Genomic DNA, 14,877 nt, shown 5'->3' with positions numbered 1-14,877 from the left:
CACATATCTGAATAAATTGAGGGATTATAATCAGTATCAGAAATTAAAATTACATTCAAATGAAATAAAAATGTGTTTTTTTTCCACATTACACTATTTATTTTAGTGTGCTTCCGGACATGTAAATATAGTTATATGGAGCATGTCAATACACAAAATGCAGTTACAGAAGGTAGGTAGACATGTATAACAGTTACTTGTTTTTCATTGTACACTGACAGTATGAAATTAACATGAAAATTCATTTACAATTCCCTTGTTCAATTGTTAAATTACTATCTTTTTATTCTATATCATGTGTAAATGTGTGTTGAATGACACTTAAAGTCCTTGAATCATTGAAAAGTATTTTATTCAATGCATCTGAAAGCTGTGAACCTCATTTTGTTGTACTTGTACTACAATCAAGTTTATGTATTTATTGTTTCCTTATTTCTCACTGTGAATGGATCATAATGACATTATTCAGGCATGTGCATGAGAATCCTACAGTGTGAGTGCTGCTGTTCCAAATGAGGTTTCTGCCTTGGTCTGCGCTCTATGAAATGTCAGTGTAGTTTAAAATGGAAGCGTTTAAAAACTTTATCACAACATGATGGGGAGAAAAAAACCCTTGTGTGTTGGTTAATGTGACATATATAGTCACCATGGTGTGTAGAAAGGCATGCACAATTACACTTCACTTATCTTGTCATGAACACTTGTCTAATGAATGTTGCTGTTCACTACGTTGACTCCCTCTGTAGCGCCTCTTTCTTCTCTTCCAGGATGTAATAAATGCATTTGGATTTTAGGGAAAATAAATGTTTGTTTCAAGGTTGGTTTCCTCTCTAATTCATTAATAAATATAATCTTTCTCTCTCGCTCTACTTGGCATAACGTGCCGCAGGTCCGTGCTCGTCTTGCTGACGTCAGTGGTTGTTCTAGCCATCGTTTCCGACTGGATCTGCTGGGACAGCCTGAACCAAGGCTTCTTGCCCAGCGATGAGGTCTCCAGAGCCTTCCTGGCCTCCTTCATCTTGGTCTTCGATCTCCTCATTGTCATGCAGGTAGGAGTGCTCCCTGGTGGCCAATTAAAAACAACACACACACACACACACACACAAATGAGGGTACAGTAGCAGGGACGTCTCTTGGCTTGTTTCTCTGCTACCCGTCTTGTCGCCAGTTCCCGTCTTCCCATCCCCCTTTCCCAGTTCATCAATGAGGAGTTGCGGCACAGAGCAGCAAGTGGAGCGTTTGATCATTCTCAGCTGGCATGGACATAAATATATGCAGGCACACACACACACACACACACGCACACACACACGCGCACACACACACACAGTGTATATGTTAATATATTCTCCCTAAATGTGCACACTTTATGCCATTTGTGCATCCTATGCATCACTTCTCACCCAACATGAACTCTCAGCTCTGCTCTACAATGCAAACCGCCTTCATTTCCTTTCATGATGACTCACAAGATTGGACGCACACACACACACAGACACACACACACACGAACTGCTGCTCGGAACATCAATAGGGCCTGTCTCACTACGGCTCATGAATATGCAAATGTATTTGTCTAGGCAAAAACAACAACTGTGAGGAATGGCTACTAAGCGTGAATAAAAAGTATGATTTGGATCGCAGTCACTTGGTTAGTTATGCCCCCTTTCCACTGCATGGTTCTTAAAAAGGCCCAACTTGCTATTGATTGTTTCCATCAGGGAAACCGGGCCCTTCCAAGTCAGCTCTGATTCCAATCATGGCAAGCTGATAACACCTGGGTCGCTGCATTATTGTACTATTTCAGGACATGCAGCTAGATATACAAATAAACACATGCTAATGTTAGCATACCTATTACCTTGGGCCAGTGATTGCCAACCAGTGTGCGGTGGGAGCTCTTCAGGGTGTGCCGTGGGAAATGATCAAATTTCACTATTCATCATAAAATTATTTACAAAACAATGTATCTTTGGGGCGGCACGGTGGAGACTGGTTAGAGCGTCAGCCTCACAGTTCTGAGGACCCGGGTTCAATCCCCGGCCCCGCGGCTGTGTGGAGTTTGCATGTTCTCCCCGTGCCTGCGTGGGTTTTCTCCGGGCACTCCGGTTTCCTCCCACATCCCAAAAACATGCATTAATTGGAGACTCTAAATTGCCCGTAGGTGTGACTGTGAGTGCGAATGGTTGTTTGTTTGTATGTGCCCTGTGATTGGCTGGCAACCAGTTTAGGGTGTACCCTGCCTCTTGCCCAATGACAGCTGGGATAGGCTCCAGCATGCCCGCGACCCTAGGGAGGAGAAGTGGCTCAGAAAATGGATGGATGGATGGATGAATAATGTATCTTTGTTCATCTATCTATGCCAGCGACCTATAGTCACAAATACAACAAATAAATGCTCTTCTATTAAAGGGCAGAAAGTACATACCGTACATGACTTATGTATCCACTTTTTGCTGTGACATGTTTGTGGAATGCTGTGCACAATTTTTCAAATGTAAAATATGTGCCTTGGCTCGGTAAAGGTTGGGAATCACTGCCTTACACACACAAAGACAATTGGCCTGTTTTTGTGCCGATTATACCCCTTTGCGAACTCGCACATTCATCGCATCCATCCGTCCATTTTCTGAGCCGCTTATCCTCACAAGGGTCGCGGGAGTGCTGGAGCCAATCCCAGCTATCATCGGGCAGGAGGCAGGGTACACTCTGAACTGGTTGCCAGCCAATCGCAGGGCACATATAAACAAACAACCATTCGCACTCACATTCACACCTACGGGCAATTTAGAGTCTTCCATTAACCTACCATGCATGTTTTTGGGATACGGGAGGAAACCGTAGTGCGCGGAGAAAACCCACGCAGGGTCCACCTCCCACGCTCAGGGCTGGGTAGTGGGTGCTGGCGGGGGTGGGTTGGGGGCGGGGGTACGTAGTTGGTGCTGCGGGTCTGGGAGGGATGGCCCTCTTCGTCTGTGGTTGTCCGGCCTAATGGGCCCGACCTGCAGAAGCCATGCCTCTTAATCACTCACTTAGCACACACTCACACCATTCACTGTATATATATTTTCTCACTAAACACATCTGGTCACATACACATATCAAAGGGTTCCTGGGGGACTGGTATGGGATCGGGAGGGTATGGGTGTCGGATCGGGTTTCAGCACGTATGCTGGCTGCATTGCGGGCCCTGCGGGTTGTGGGTGGGTGGGGCGGCGTCTTGCTCTCCTGGGGGGATAGGGGGAGTTGCGGTGGTGGGGCGTGTGGGGCGGCAGGTGGGGTGTGGGAGTGGTTGGCTGGGGGGGGTGGCATTGGGTCCCTGCGGCCCCCACCGGGTGGCCAGTTGTTGGGGCGCCGGGCTGCTCTCGGGTGGACCCCTGGGCCTTATCCCGCCCCTCGATTGATTGGGTGGGGTCCTCAGCCGCCGCGGTGTGGCCACAGCAATTACAGCAATCTTTGTGCATGTAAAACCGTATCAATTTACTTGCATGTATCCGCAGACACACACCCCTAGGACTCTTTCACTGGGTGTGGGGTCACGCAATCTCTGCGACAAATAACTCATGAATATGCACACCCGTGACCCTTGTGAGGACATGCGGTTCAGGGAATGGATGGATGTATCAATGGATACGAATTGAACTTGTAAGTCAAGGTACCAATGTAATCAAATGAAAAACATAAATTCCTTACCTTTACCTGTGGTTTGCTTCATCGCGCGCCTTCCATGACCACAGAACTCCGTAGGTTGGTCTGGTCGGAAAATGAGGACCCTCTTTACAGTTGACAGTACTTTGTGGCGGGCACTACGCCATGACAATGTGTGTAGAAGCATCACATAGCTTTCATAGTAGTACTGTTGGTATCTTCATGTTTAACTTCAGCTGGTGAGCTAGGTCAAACAGGGGACATGCTCTGTATTAAATACTCTACGCACACCAGAAGGAGCAAAACAAATTTCTTATTAAACTCGATGCTAATTTGCATAGCCATTAGTATGACAAATTTCACGCAATTACTCACATTTTAATATCATTAATTCCTCATTCCGCTTCAGCGAGTCGCAGCATTCCTTCACCACTCGCTCGTCTGCGAAGGCTTGCCCCGGAGAGATTGATTATTGTGGTCTGTCACTACGCCTCCTAGTGTTCACCAGTAGGACATCTCCATGCTGCCACCGAGGATGCTGTGATTATACACAGTTAATCCTCCATGAGAAAACACGCTCGCTGTTGTTCTCAAGCTAATTAATGATCTGTTTGAGATTCCTGCCTCCAAGCCAGGTTTTACTTTTCTACTTGGATGTGTAATTACAATGGTAAATGTCAAAAGTCTATTTGTGCATGCGTGGCTATATGGCAATACAAACCCAGCGAGTTTACTTTCGAAATCTTTTGTCATTGTTATTTTTTCGTCTGATGAGCATTTAAATGCCATGCTTGTTAGCACGGTGCATGGCAGCAGCCACCGTGGCACACACAAGACGACTGGTGGGCTTAATTAATATCTTTGGGGCGCAGCGCCGGGCTGTTGCATGGGCTCGCCGTGGGTTTAAGTCGTTGCGGTGGGTCTCCTGAGTTTGGCCTGATTTGCACAGATTGTCTTTGTGCTGCACATCTTTATATTCACCAATCCTCGTGCCTGTTAGTGTGGAAACCAGCAGCAACCGCTGCAGTACCGACTGAGGAGTGGACTTCATTAATAGCTTGTTATAGTTGTTATAGCACATTGTGAATCTTACCATGTGGCATTAATTCAATCTAGTAATACGCACTAGGCGTGCAGGTATATTAAGTGATTCTAGGTCCATAAAATCCAAAGTGTCTGGGTTTTGGCAGTAATAATAAGCAAAACCATGTTTTGATTAATTAAACCCCTTCATGCAGGAATTATGGCAACCTTTGTCAGGGGAAGTGTTTTCATTACTCTCTTTAAGCATACAAAAAAAAAAGGAACCTATCAATTTTTTTAAACACATTTTGTGTCCACTAAACTGTACAGCATGCTTTTTTTAACCTTTAACTAACAAAACACTGAATAAAATAAGATGTGAACACAATGAAATACTGTGTTCAGACATTTAAATGCATTCCAAAAACGATGAGCTTCACTGGACGGCTATTGAAAAGCTGTATTCTTCTTTTGGCACTATAAAGGATGCTGGTGTGTCATCGTATACTGGTTAGCCGTTTTAAGTGCAGAAATAAAGTGCAGAAATGAAGTCTGCAAAGGTGATGACAAAAGGCCAGAATGACGAGTTTCAAAATGTTTACGGACATATCATGCGATTTTTATTTATTATTTATTTATTTATTATTATTTTATTTTATTATTATTACTACTACTATTTTTACCATTTCAAATACTTCCCACGTGTCTTAAAAAAGGTCTCTGACATTCTTCGGTCAGAATACACTGGGGATTAAGAATTACAGTGTACTTTTAACACTCGTTGAAATCACTCATGTTTTGGAGGTGTGGGTCAGTCTCATGCAAATTCGTTACCATGCAGATCTATGGTATGCTACTCAGTGTTCAATTTATCGAGCGACCCCCCCCACCCCCTCCCCTTGCGATATAATTTTTTAAAGCAATGAGCAACAAATCTAGTAACCTTTTGTGGCATTTTTGAGAGTCCGAGTCTCCCTCTGCTTCTAGACTTCAAATGAATGCACCAGACGTGAAGACAATACTGTTAAACTATTAAAACACAACCATACATCAATTGTATTTTAACACATGGGCGCCACATTTAATCACCAAACTAGAGAATTACTCTTGAATTACAATTGTCAATTGTTTGATGCAGTGTGGTGCACAACATCGCCAAACACAAATACCCCACACTGCCAAAACTTTGATGAGCAAGTATGTATTGGTGCCACTGAGAACTAAGCCTAATGTTTGTTAACACTGCAGCTGTGCTCACCTTTTGGCCTCGACATGATAGTGCTTCCGTGTAGTCTGGTCGCGTGACAATGGAAGATCTTGGAGCCTAGCTGCCCAATCATAGACTGAGACACATTAAAGCAGATTACAAAAGATTTACTTGGTTGTTTAATATCACACTTGATGGGTGGGCAGGTACTCCAGAAATGCAACTACTATACAAGCAACTAAAAAGTCCATTTTCACAATATGGCCCTTTGCCGACTACGACCTAATGTGTGTGTGTTTGTGTGTGTACGTGTGTGTGTGTGTGCGTATGCAGGACTGGGAGTTCCCTCACTTCATGGGTAACCTGGATATAAATTTGCCAGGCTTGTCAACCTCACAGGTGAATTTCAAACTTCCTGTCTGCAGAAGTATCGTCAAAGAGGAGTATCACATTCATATCACAGGTATGTTGACTTATCACCTTCCTTATATTATTTACTGACACTGTTGCTCCATCATAAGGGAATTGTTTCCATTGGTGTGTGTTCATTTACTTGCAACTCCGTGGCTGCGGTTTTAATGTATTAAGATGGATTTAAAAATGTTTTTTAAAGGATGCCTGCTAGGCAGGTGCGTGGAAGGGAGGGTGTGGCTTGACCTTTTATTAATAAAATCTCATGTTACTATGTTGAAAAAAAGGTATTACGTTATAGTTTATTCAGGAATTAATAAAGTTATACGCGTTTGAATAGAGCGAGAGAGAGAGAGAGAGTGCACGTGAGAGGAGGGGATGGGCTGTGGCGTCTCTCTCCGCGTGCCCATGTGAATTGCTTATCCACGAGTGAGATTCATGTTTATCAGACTTAAAAGTAACTCATTGGTGCCGTAACAGAGCAAGAAAACAAGGCAGCACCGAATATTTCCCCTGCTACCCCTCACTCGTATATACAAACACAATTTTGCAGCCATTCAAACTATTAAAATCCCTTTTAACATGCAATTGCACGCATTTACGTGCTACGCTTGAATGCACCATATGGCGTATCTCACGTATGAACAATCAGACCGATCAAATGTTGGACGAAAAAGTAAGTTGAGTAACTCTTTTATATGTTAATGTAGACAATGTAACGACAAATTAATAGGTCATGTTAACGTCAGGAGGGATACTGTGGAGTGAGTCGGTTACCTACAGTATATTAACGTGCTTGCTAGCTATTTGAATGTCGTCAACAAAGCCAATCAGTGTTTTGCACATATTTATGGAACATTGTTTGGAAAATTATTGATCCTAGCCACATATGTTGATCAGAGTTTTGATTTAAAGTTTTGGTGGGCTTTAGGATTTCAAATTGGGTAGACCGGGCACCCGTTCTGTATGACTGGGTTAGCGTTTTATTCCAAACATGTCAGAAAATAGGCAATAATGTCAATCACTTTTCCAAAAGCTGAAGTCCATGAATGTGTTGTCTTGGTGAAAAATAAAAAATAATAGTAATATATATATATATATATATATATATATATATATATATATATATATATATATATATAAAAAAAATTGCACATCTAATAGTGTCTTAAAAATCACAGCGGCTCCTCTGTCATTTTTGGCAATGTTTTTCACTCGTCCAACAGTATGTGTGTCTGAAACAAAGGTCCGTCCAGTAAACATAGACAGTGACCAAATGGTTCCAAGTAACGCAAATTGGGGCTGGGCAGCACAAATCTGCTTTTATGGATATTTTTTATTGCTTTGAGGCAGAAACCTTTGTGTCGACCAATTTTTGTGGTCAATTTAGCCGAGTTAGCCGATTTCTTTTCACAGCCCTAGTCGATTCATGGATCAAACAAGTGTTTGGAATTTTGCGATGCAGCTCCTTGTTAGAGAACAGCAAGTTGTGCGTGCATACTGAAACATTGAACAGGTCGACAAGTGTATTCAAAAGTTTAGAGAAGGTCAAATTAATTCCACCTATAAACGTTACAGTGTATTTTAGGTTCACCCTAACATTTCATCCGAAAGCCGATTATACCTAAATTTTAGTGTCAAATGTCATCAGAGTTTTGGTGTAATTTGTTGTCCTTATGCAGCATAACAGTTCAGATGTTGTTTCCTCTAGATCCAATGAAAATAAATAAATATATATAATGATTCTTTAATGTTTTTGTATGCACTTCCAATCAAACTGCATGTGCACCTCACAGTGCTCTCACTTCCTGTTCATTATGTTCGTTCGGAACTTTCCCGCAAGCAGTATCTCTCCATAACTCACATTTCTTGAGAACTATTTCTTATTTTCAATCATCGTATCGGTCTCTCCATTCGTGACCTCAAGACGCTAAATCCGTCGCCTCTTCCACTAAATAAACCGTTCAAGCACTCAGTGATTCACCTGCCCGCCCCTGGCGAAATGTGTATTTATTAGACCTGGTGGAGATGTGATTGGTTTTCCTTGAAGCTCATTAGGAGCTCACCACATTGAGGTGACAAGAGCCCCGTCTACCTGGGAGACGTCTGCCCGCTATCAGTCAGCGGGGCTAATCTGATGATCTCGTTAGAAGACACTGTAGAGGTCCAACAAATGGGTGGCTGCCTCCCCCACGCCTTAGTTATATTTATATTCTATATACAGAGAAAAAAGGGAGAATTTGTGATAAATACCTGTGACAGCTTATCCATTTATTTTCAATGTTAGCAATGGAAAACCAACAGCAGATTGGATCAGATACGAGCCAAAAAGGCAATTTGAAGGCAGGTTTTTTTGTCTAAATGTTTTGGTAGGTTCGGGCGGAACGAAGTAGTAAATTGGAGCTGGGATTTATTTGCCTGTCCCTTTCAGACCGCAACCTAGGACTGAGACATTTTCGTGTCGTAAGTATGCATTTCTGCAATCGTTGCGGCTTTCCTCATTATTACGATGTCAGCGCAATGGCTTTCAACATAAAGGTCTGCCGGCAGTGAGTGTCAGTTGTCTCATTCTGTTCACGTTCTGGTCGCGTCCGCCTCTGATACTGCGTCGGAAGTTAGCAAATTAGCACGTTGACGTCAACCTCCCATCCAGCATTGATACCTGACACCAGTGATTCCCAACCACTGTGCTGTGGCAGGTTAGTGTGCCGTGAGAGATCATCAGATGTGCCGCGGGAAATTATCCAATTTCAACTAATTGGTCTGGAAATTATTTATATACAACGAAGAATATATCTTTGCTCCAGTAAGGTTGCAAGAACAAGAATGTTAACCCTTTGAAATGACCCGGATTTCCGCATAGATTGGTCATAAATGTGACCTGATCTTTATGCAAGTCACAACAGTAAACAGTTTTGTTAAACTAATACTACACAATTATATCTTTCCATGCATATTATTACTATCATTATTATTTATTTATTTACTTTTACTGAAGAGAACATAAATGTAAATGTCACAGTGCAGAGTGGAAATAGTATGTAAACCGTTCGTTTCAATAACTGGTTGAGAATCCTTTGGGAACAAAAACCTCAACCAAACATGGAGTAATTTTGGACCACTCGTTTTTAACAAACTACACTGGTGGTGTAGTGGTATATGCTGGTATATGCAAGTTTGATTACCACTGCCGGAAAAAAAAAAATGTGATGGTTGCGTCGAAAAACTGCCAAACAAATCATGCAAGTGATGAAGTAGTCATCAGCTTTGGGGTTCACATACTTTTTCTACCATGCACTGTGAATGTTTGGTGTAGCCAATAAAAACATGAAAACATAAGTGTTTGAATGGTGTTTGTTGAGGCAAACTGTTTGTCATTCGTTGGGACATACCGTAATTTCTCGTGCATAATGCGCACTCATGTATAATACGCACCCCCAAAGTTGACCTCAAAATTCTGGAAAACCCTTCTACCTATATATAATGCATTTTTACAATGCATGATTTTGCTTCTACCCATATGATCAAAACATGAAGTGTTATCTGTATTTTGTTAGCTTTTTTAAAATAATTATTATGAAGTTAAGCACTTTATTTGAACACGTAATACTTTTTTCAATTTACTTGCTCTTTTTTTAAAAATTCACAGCCCTACTAGAAAACACACAGTTGTGCTCATATGTTTGATTACCCAGGCACAAATTTGTAAGTTTGGTACCATTCTTTAAAGAAAACATGAAGGACAAGGCGAAACACATTTAATTTTATTTTAATGGGATTCAAATTAAACGGTCAAGCATTTCAGAAAAGCATTATCATTAAACAAAACATAACCATAAAGAAATTAATGATGGTTGTTGTTCAGTCATATTTAAAAAAACAAAAAACAAAACAATATTTCACAAATTCTGCCAGGGTTTGTAAACTTATGAGCACAACTGTACATATATGCAGTCATATGTACCCCTGTCATATTGAAATGAAAGTGTAAGCTACACCTTTTTTATAACCACTAGGTGGCGGTGGCATATTAGAATGAAAGTGCACAGCTTTTTCATAACCACTAGATGGCGGCATACATTTATAAAATGTGAAAGTTCCCCCCCCCCCATTTGCTCCTATACCTATGTATAATGCGCACTATTGACTTCACTTTTTTTTGGGGGGGGGGGGAATTAGCATTATACACGAGAAATTACGGTACATGAAGATCAGACCTTTATGACCTATTTATGCACAAATCTAGGCCATTCTAAAGGGTTCATCATTTTTCTACAACTCAATCTCTGCCAGCGAGGTATAGTGAGTGACAGGCTGAGCAATTAAATGCTCTTCCACTAGATGGTAAAAGGTATATAATTAACCTGTGTATCCACCTTTTGTGCCATTCTTGTTTTATGGTGTGCCATGAGATTTTTTGTAATGGAAAACATGTGCCCTGTATTAATAAGTGCTGGGAAACACTGCCAGACACACATCCCACCGAGCTGTTAAAAAACTGGCTTACATGGCCACCGTGTTAAAGGACTTACCTGTGTCTCCTTGCAGGTAAGTGGTTCAACTACGGCATCATCTTCCTGGTGATGATTTTGGACCTGAACATGTGGAAGAACCAGATCTTCTACCAGCCGTACGAGTATGGTCAGTACGTGGGGCCCAAAAAGGAGATCTTCAACGTGGAAAAGCCAGACACACTCAAGAAGTTCAACCGCAGCACGCTGACTTTCGAGTGGCGCTCCACCAACGTTGACCCGAGCACCAACCACGCCTACGTGAAGCAGGACATGTTTCTGCACAGCCGCTACATCGGGGCCAGCATGAAGATCAAGTGGCTGGCCTTCATCCCCAGCCTGATGGCATTCTTCATCTTCGGCTTCTTCGTCTGGCGGCTGGGCCGATTCCAGAACAGCAAGACCTTGACGGAAAACCAAGACAAGAGCTACGAGAGGATGATGAGGAAGTCGCCGACCGAATATAGCAAAGAGATGGGTGCCACCCCCGAAGAAATGCAAGATTTCAGCGTGTCGGACAGCCTCAAGCCCTCGGGAACGTCCATGCTGCTCTTGGTGGACGGAGCGCACTTAGCAGCGACGCCCTCTGCCAGTTTGACGGAAACCCAAGAGACACGACCCGGTGTTGCGATTGCCACAGAGCCGCCTGAGGAACCGGACGTCTTTCAAGACACCCCGTCCCTCATGTGGCTCGGTGTCAATCAGGACGATGAGGTGTGCGAGGAACCGGATGTCTCTCAAGACGTCCGCCAAGAGTCGCCATGACCTACGAACTCAGCGAGCCATATCAGCCTTTCTGCGTATATTTTCTTAACGCTTTCTTGTGAAGCCAAAACTGTTCGGCAGATCTTTCCAGACACAACTTTGGCACGGTGCTTCCTGGGATATTTTGCATTTCCATAATTCAGTGCCTTTTACCCAAGGCCTTTTCCTTGACTGCCACTGGTCTCAGGTCCCATTCGTCGTACCACAGCGACAGTCGTGCCTTGATATTTCATACACTTCACAAATCTAAACCTCGATGAGTACATAGTACTTGAAGATGTTCTATTTATGATATTTATGATCTGCTGCAGTCATCTTATTCACACTTTGATACCAACTTCTTCTCTTAGCTGTACTCAGAGTACAGGGGGTCCTCGGATTAGAACAGTCCAGACATAACAGCGTTTTGAGGTTAAAAACGTGGCACAAATAGCTAGTTTGCGCAACGGTGTAAGAATACGTGCACAAGAAGCACACTCACCGCCATACTTACTGTTTTTCATTCGATTAGTTGATATTTAGGGTCCAGAAATGTTTTTTTCATACAAATGTGAAGCATGATTATGACTTTACTACAGTAAACCCCTGCTTTTCGTTGGGCATAGGGACTGTTGTGCTCCAAATAGCAAAACAATGCAAGTAATTACAACTCCTTAAATGTTAATAGTTGGCTGCAGTAATAGTTTAAACCTAAAATATACCCTGAGCTATGATCCCCAAATACTTTAATATCATTTCAAACGCTCTAAAAATAAATGGCTTTCAGATTATTTGATGTGCGAGGAAATTGGCATGTATGACGTCACTTCACAATCTGTAAAAAGAGCAATTGTCAAGCAATAGCGTTAGCTTAGGCTTTTTAATAGCCACTCAGCAGAGCAAAAACATACAAATGTGGCGAAGACTCACTTTAACTTCCATTACCAACCCAGGCTAAACATACACTGCTATTTTTCTCACAGTCAAAACATTATCACTTCAACAATACTTCCTTGACACCAATTTATACTTATCTATTAGCCATGACGTTGGTGCCATTTTGTGACACCTTAGGGCATTACAGAAAGAGCACAAAACGGGCATAGGTACGTTTGCAATTAGCTGAGGATTAGTTCCACGAAAAAAAAAACAGAATAGGTGTATTTGTGAAAACGAACCAAAAATAGGTGGGGCTCAAAGTACTGCCTTCACTTAGTAGTGATAGACTATGGCGTGTTTCGACTTGCGTACAAATTTGGGTTACATCGCTATTGTTAACCAAGGACCGCCAGTAATATTCATTCGCTAATCTTGACCAATAACACCTTTGAAAGGCGTTGACCAACTCCATCAACAGGAAACCCAACAAGACACCTCAAGAGTTTGTGCAATTCTCACTCTTCTAAATAAAAGCTGACAACTTTCCCCTGGAGTACATTGTCTACATAAACTGTTGCCTTCGGGTCCCAAAATTGTGGGAAAAGTTGAAAACTCCTCATGGGAATTTACGTGAATCTACGTGAGGCAAAGGTTTGCGGTGCGCGTGCGTTGTGAACGTAGCATAAGAAGTCATAAATCTTGAAGCTTAATTGTTGTAGCAAGCGCCTAACAAATTACAGTGCTGCCTTGAGCTGCAAGTGACCCGACTTACAAGTTTTCTGAGATGAGCGCCATCGTTGGAACGATTTTTTTTTTTTTTTGCTTTGATTTCAAAGCAAAAATTGATATACAATTGCTGTATGGTGGCGGTAAACTGAAGTCTCTTTACAACAAGCAGCAGTCTGGCACAAAGTCAACAATTCTTCATAAAAGAAGCGTCGAGCTGCTTAGTGCCACTCCCATTTGAAGTGTCAAACTAAACATAAAACAAATAATTACACTTTGGGTATTTAAAACAGCCACATAACTTTGCCTTAAATTCTGCTAGCTTCATGCTAAACCATAATATGAAATGCCATTGACTGGGTAACGAATAGCATCAGTGTCACAATGTTATCGCCAATCAAGCAATGGATATTTGAACACAACCGGTAGAGCAACACATGTAGGCAGATAATATAACACTACTCACTGGGATATATTCTTTACCCTCTGCGAAGAATGGTTAATAGTACAACGGCTTACTGAAGAGGTGAGACTGTCTCTGTGTAGAGTAGAACTATGTCTGGATTGTACTGTCCCCAGGTGGTCAATGCGCACACACCAGAAGGAGCAGTACAATGTCCATTGAACTGAAGCAAAAAATGCGGCAAAAACTAGTTAATTCTTCACATTCTATTGAATTCTGTCATTACTTTATATTTTATAGTATTTAAGGTATAATATTATAAGATCGCTATTTTTCTTATTAAGAAAGAGACATTTCAAAAGTTTTTGTTTTTTAGTAGGTCGGAACAGATTAATGGTATTTCCATTCTTTTCAATAGGGAAGGATGATTTGAGACACGAGTGTTCTGAGTTACAAGCGTGGTAATGCAACTTTATGCCAGCCTTCTCCATCAAAGTGGAGACATGGCTTTGCCTTGTTCCAAAGTGCCCGCTTTTGTCCTCTTTTTGTGCCCGTTTGGTGTCGTACTATGTAGATGCACTTTTATTTCTTTAAAATATTGTCCTTCAAAAGCTTTGTAAAACATCTCCTGATTTCTACCATTTCCCTCCCTTTTTTTCTGCATATATTGGTGACAACCTCATACGGAGAAAAGGTCTAATTGAATAACAAACGTATTACTCACAGACATAAGTGCAATAATAGGATTTGCCTTTGCATTCATCCAAATTATGAGACACTCAGCGCATGACACTGTAATATTCGGAATGCGTTTCACTTTTAAAAGGAGCCAAAAGATAAAAGAATAAATCAATAAACATTTAAGCACTTACAGGAATACTAACCCATCTGATTAAATATTGACTTTGGTGGCGTAAACAGAGTTTCATAATCTCTCTGAATTTGATATTTACAAATACAGTATATTGTAAGCACTTTCTTTAATTATACAGGTTTTAATGAACATTTAGTCAGCCATTGTGTGTATATTTAAATGACGTTTGATTTGACATAAGAGGCTGTACATTTTTCATTATACATGTGCGTGCATGCGGCCACCGGGTGAAGCGGTGGATGTATTTCCCATAATATTCTGGAAGCGCTCGGTCGTGTAATTTAAACATGAAATGGCCCTATGAAGACATTAAGTGTTCATTTTGTAGGGGGCTTTAATGTGTTGCTAATGTAAAAACTTCACTTCTTGTTTGTTTGTTTGTTTTTTCAAAGGGGACAAAAAAAAATCATCATTTGCTCAATGTATTCAAAATGTCTGCTGAACCAATAAA

The 14,877-nt window shown here is 41.6% G+C and overlaps 1 protein-coding gene and 1 long non-coding RNA gene across 5 annotated transcripts in view; one reads left to right on the top strand and one right to left on the bottom strand.

Annotated features, from left to right (window-relative positions):
- tmem117 (transmembrane protein 117) overlaps positions 1-14,877 on the top strand; it is a 44,132-nt gene extending 29,255 nt beyond the window's left edge. For both annotated transcript variants that reach the window (XM_061773719.1, XM_061773718.1), the window contains exons 6-8: positions 890-1,049; positions 6,212-6,341; positions 10,838-14,877. In XM_061773719.1, the coding sequence (XP_061629703.1) occupies positions 890-1,049; positions 6,212-6,341; positions 10,838-11,565 (1,018 nt within the window). In that variant the 3' untranslated portion in view covers positions 11,566-14,877. The remainder of the gene's footprint in view (positions 1-889; positions 1,050-6,211; positions 6,342-10,837) is intronic.
- Positions 82-6,148, bottom strand: LOC133478112 (uncharacterized). Of its 3 annotated transcripts, none has more exons than XR_009788579.1 (4): positions 5,930-6,148; positions 4,024-4,186; positions 3,694-3,929; positions 82-1,062 (listed from the first exon to the last, which is right to left on the bottom strand). It is a non-coding gene; the product is annotated as an uncharacterized LOC133478112 (long non-coding RNA). The 3 variants fall into 3 exon arrangements; XR_009788578.1 differs by having other exon boundaries at positions 82-1,253; positions 3,694-3,892; XR_009788577.1 differs by having other exon boundaries at positions 3,694-3,892.

Source organism: Phyllopteryx taeniolatus, chromosome 5, assembly GCF_024500385.1.
Source record: "Phyllopteryx taeniolatus isolate TA_2022b chromosome 5, UOR_Ptae_1.2, whole genome shotgun sequence".
Lineage (NCBI taxonomy): Eukaryota > Metazoa > Chordata > Actinopteri > Syngnathiformes > Syngnathidae > Phyllopteryx > Phyllopteryx taeniolatus.
The sequence above is the reverse complement of the archived record's forward strand: the minus strand, read 5'-3'. Positions and strand labels throughout refer to the sequence as shown.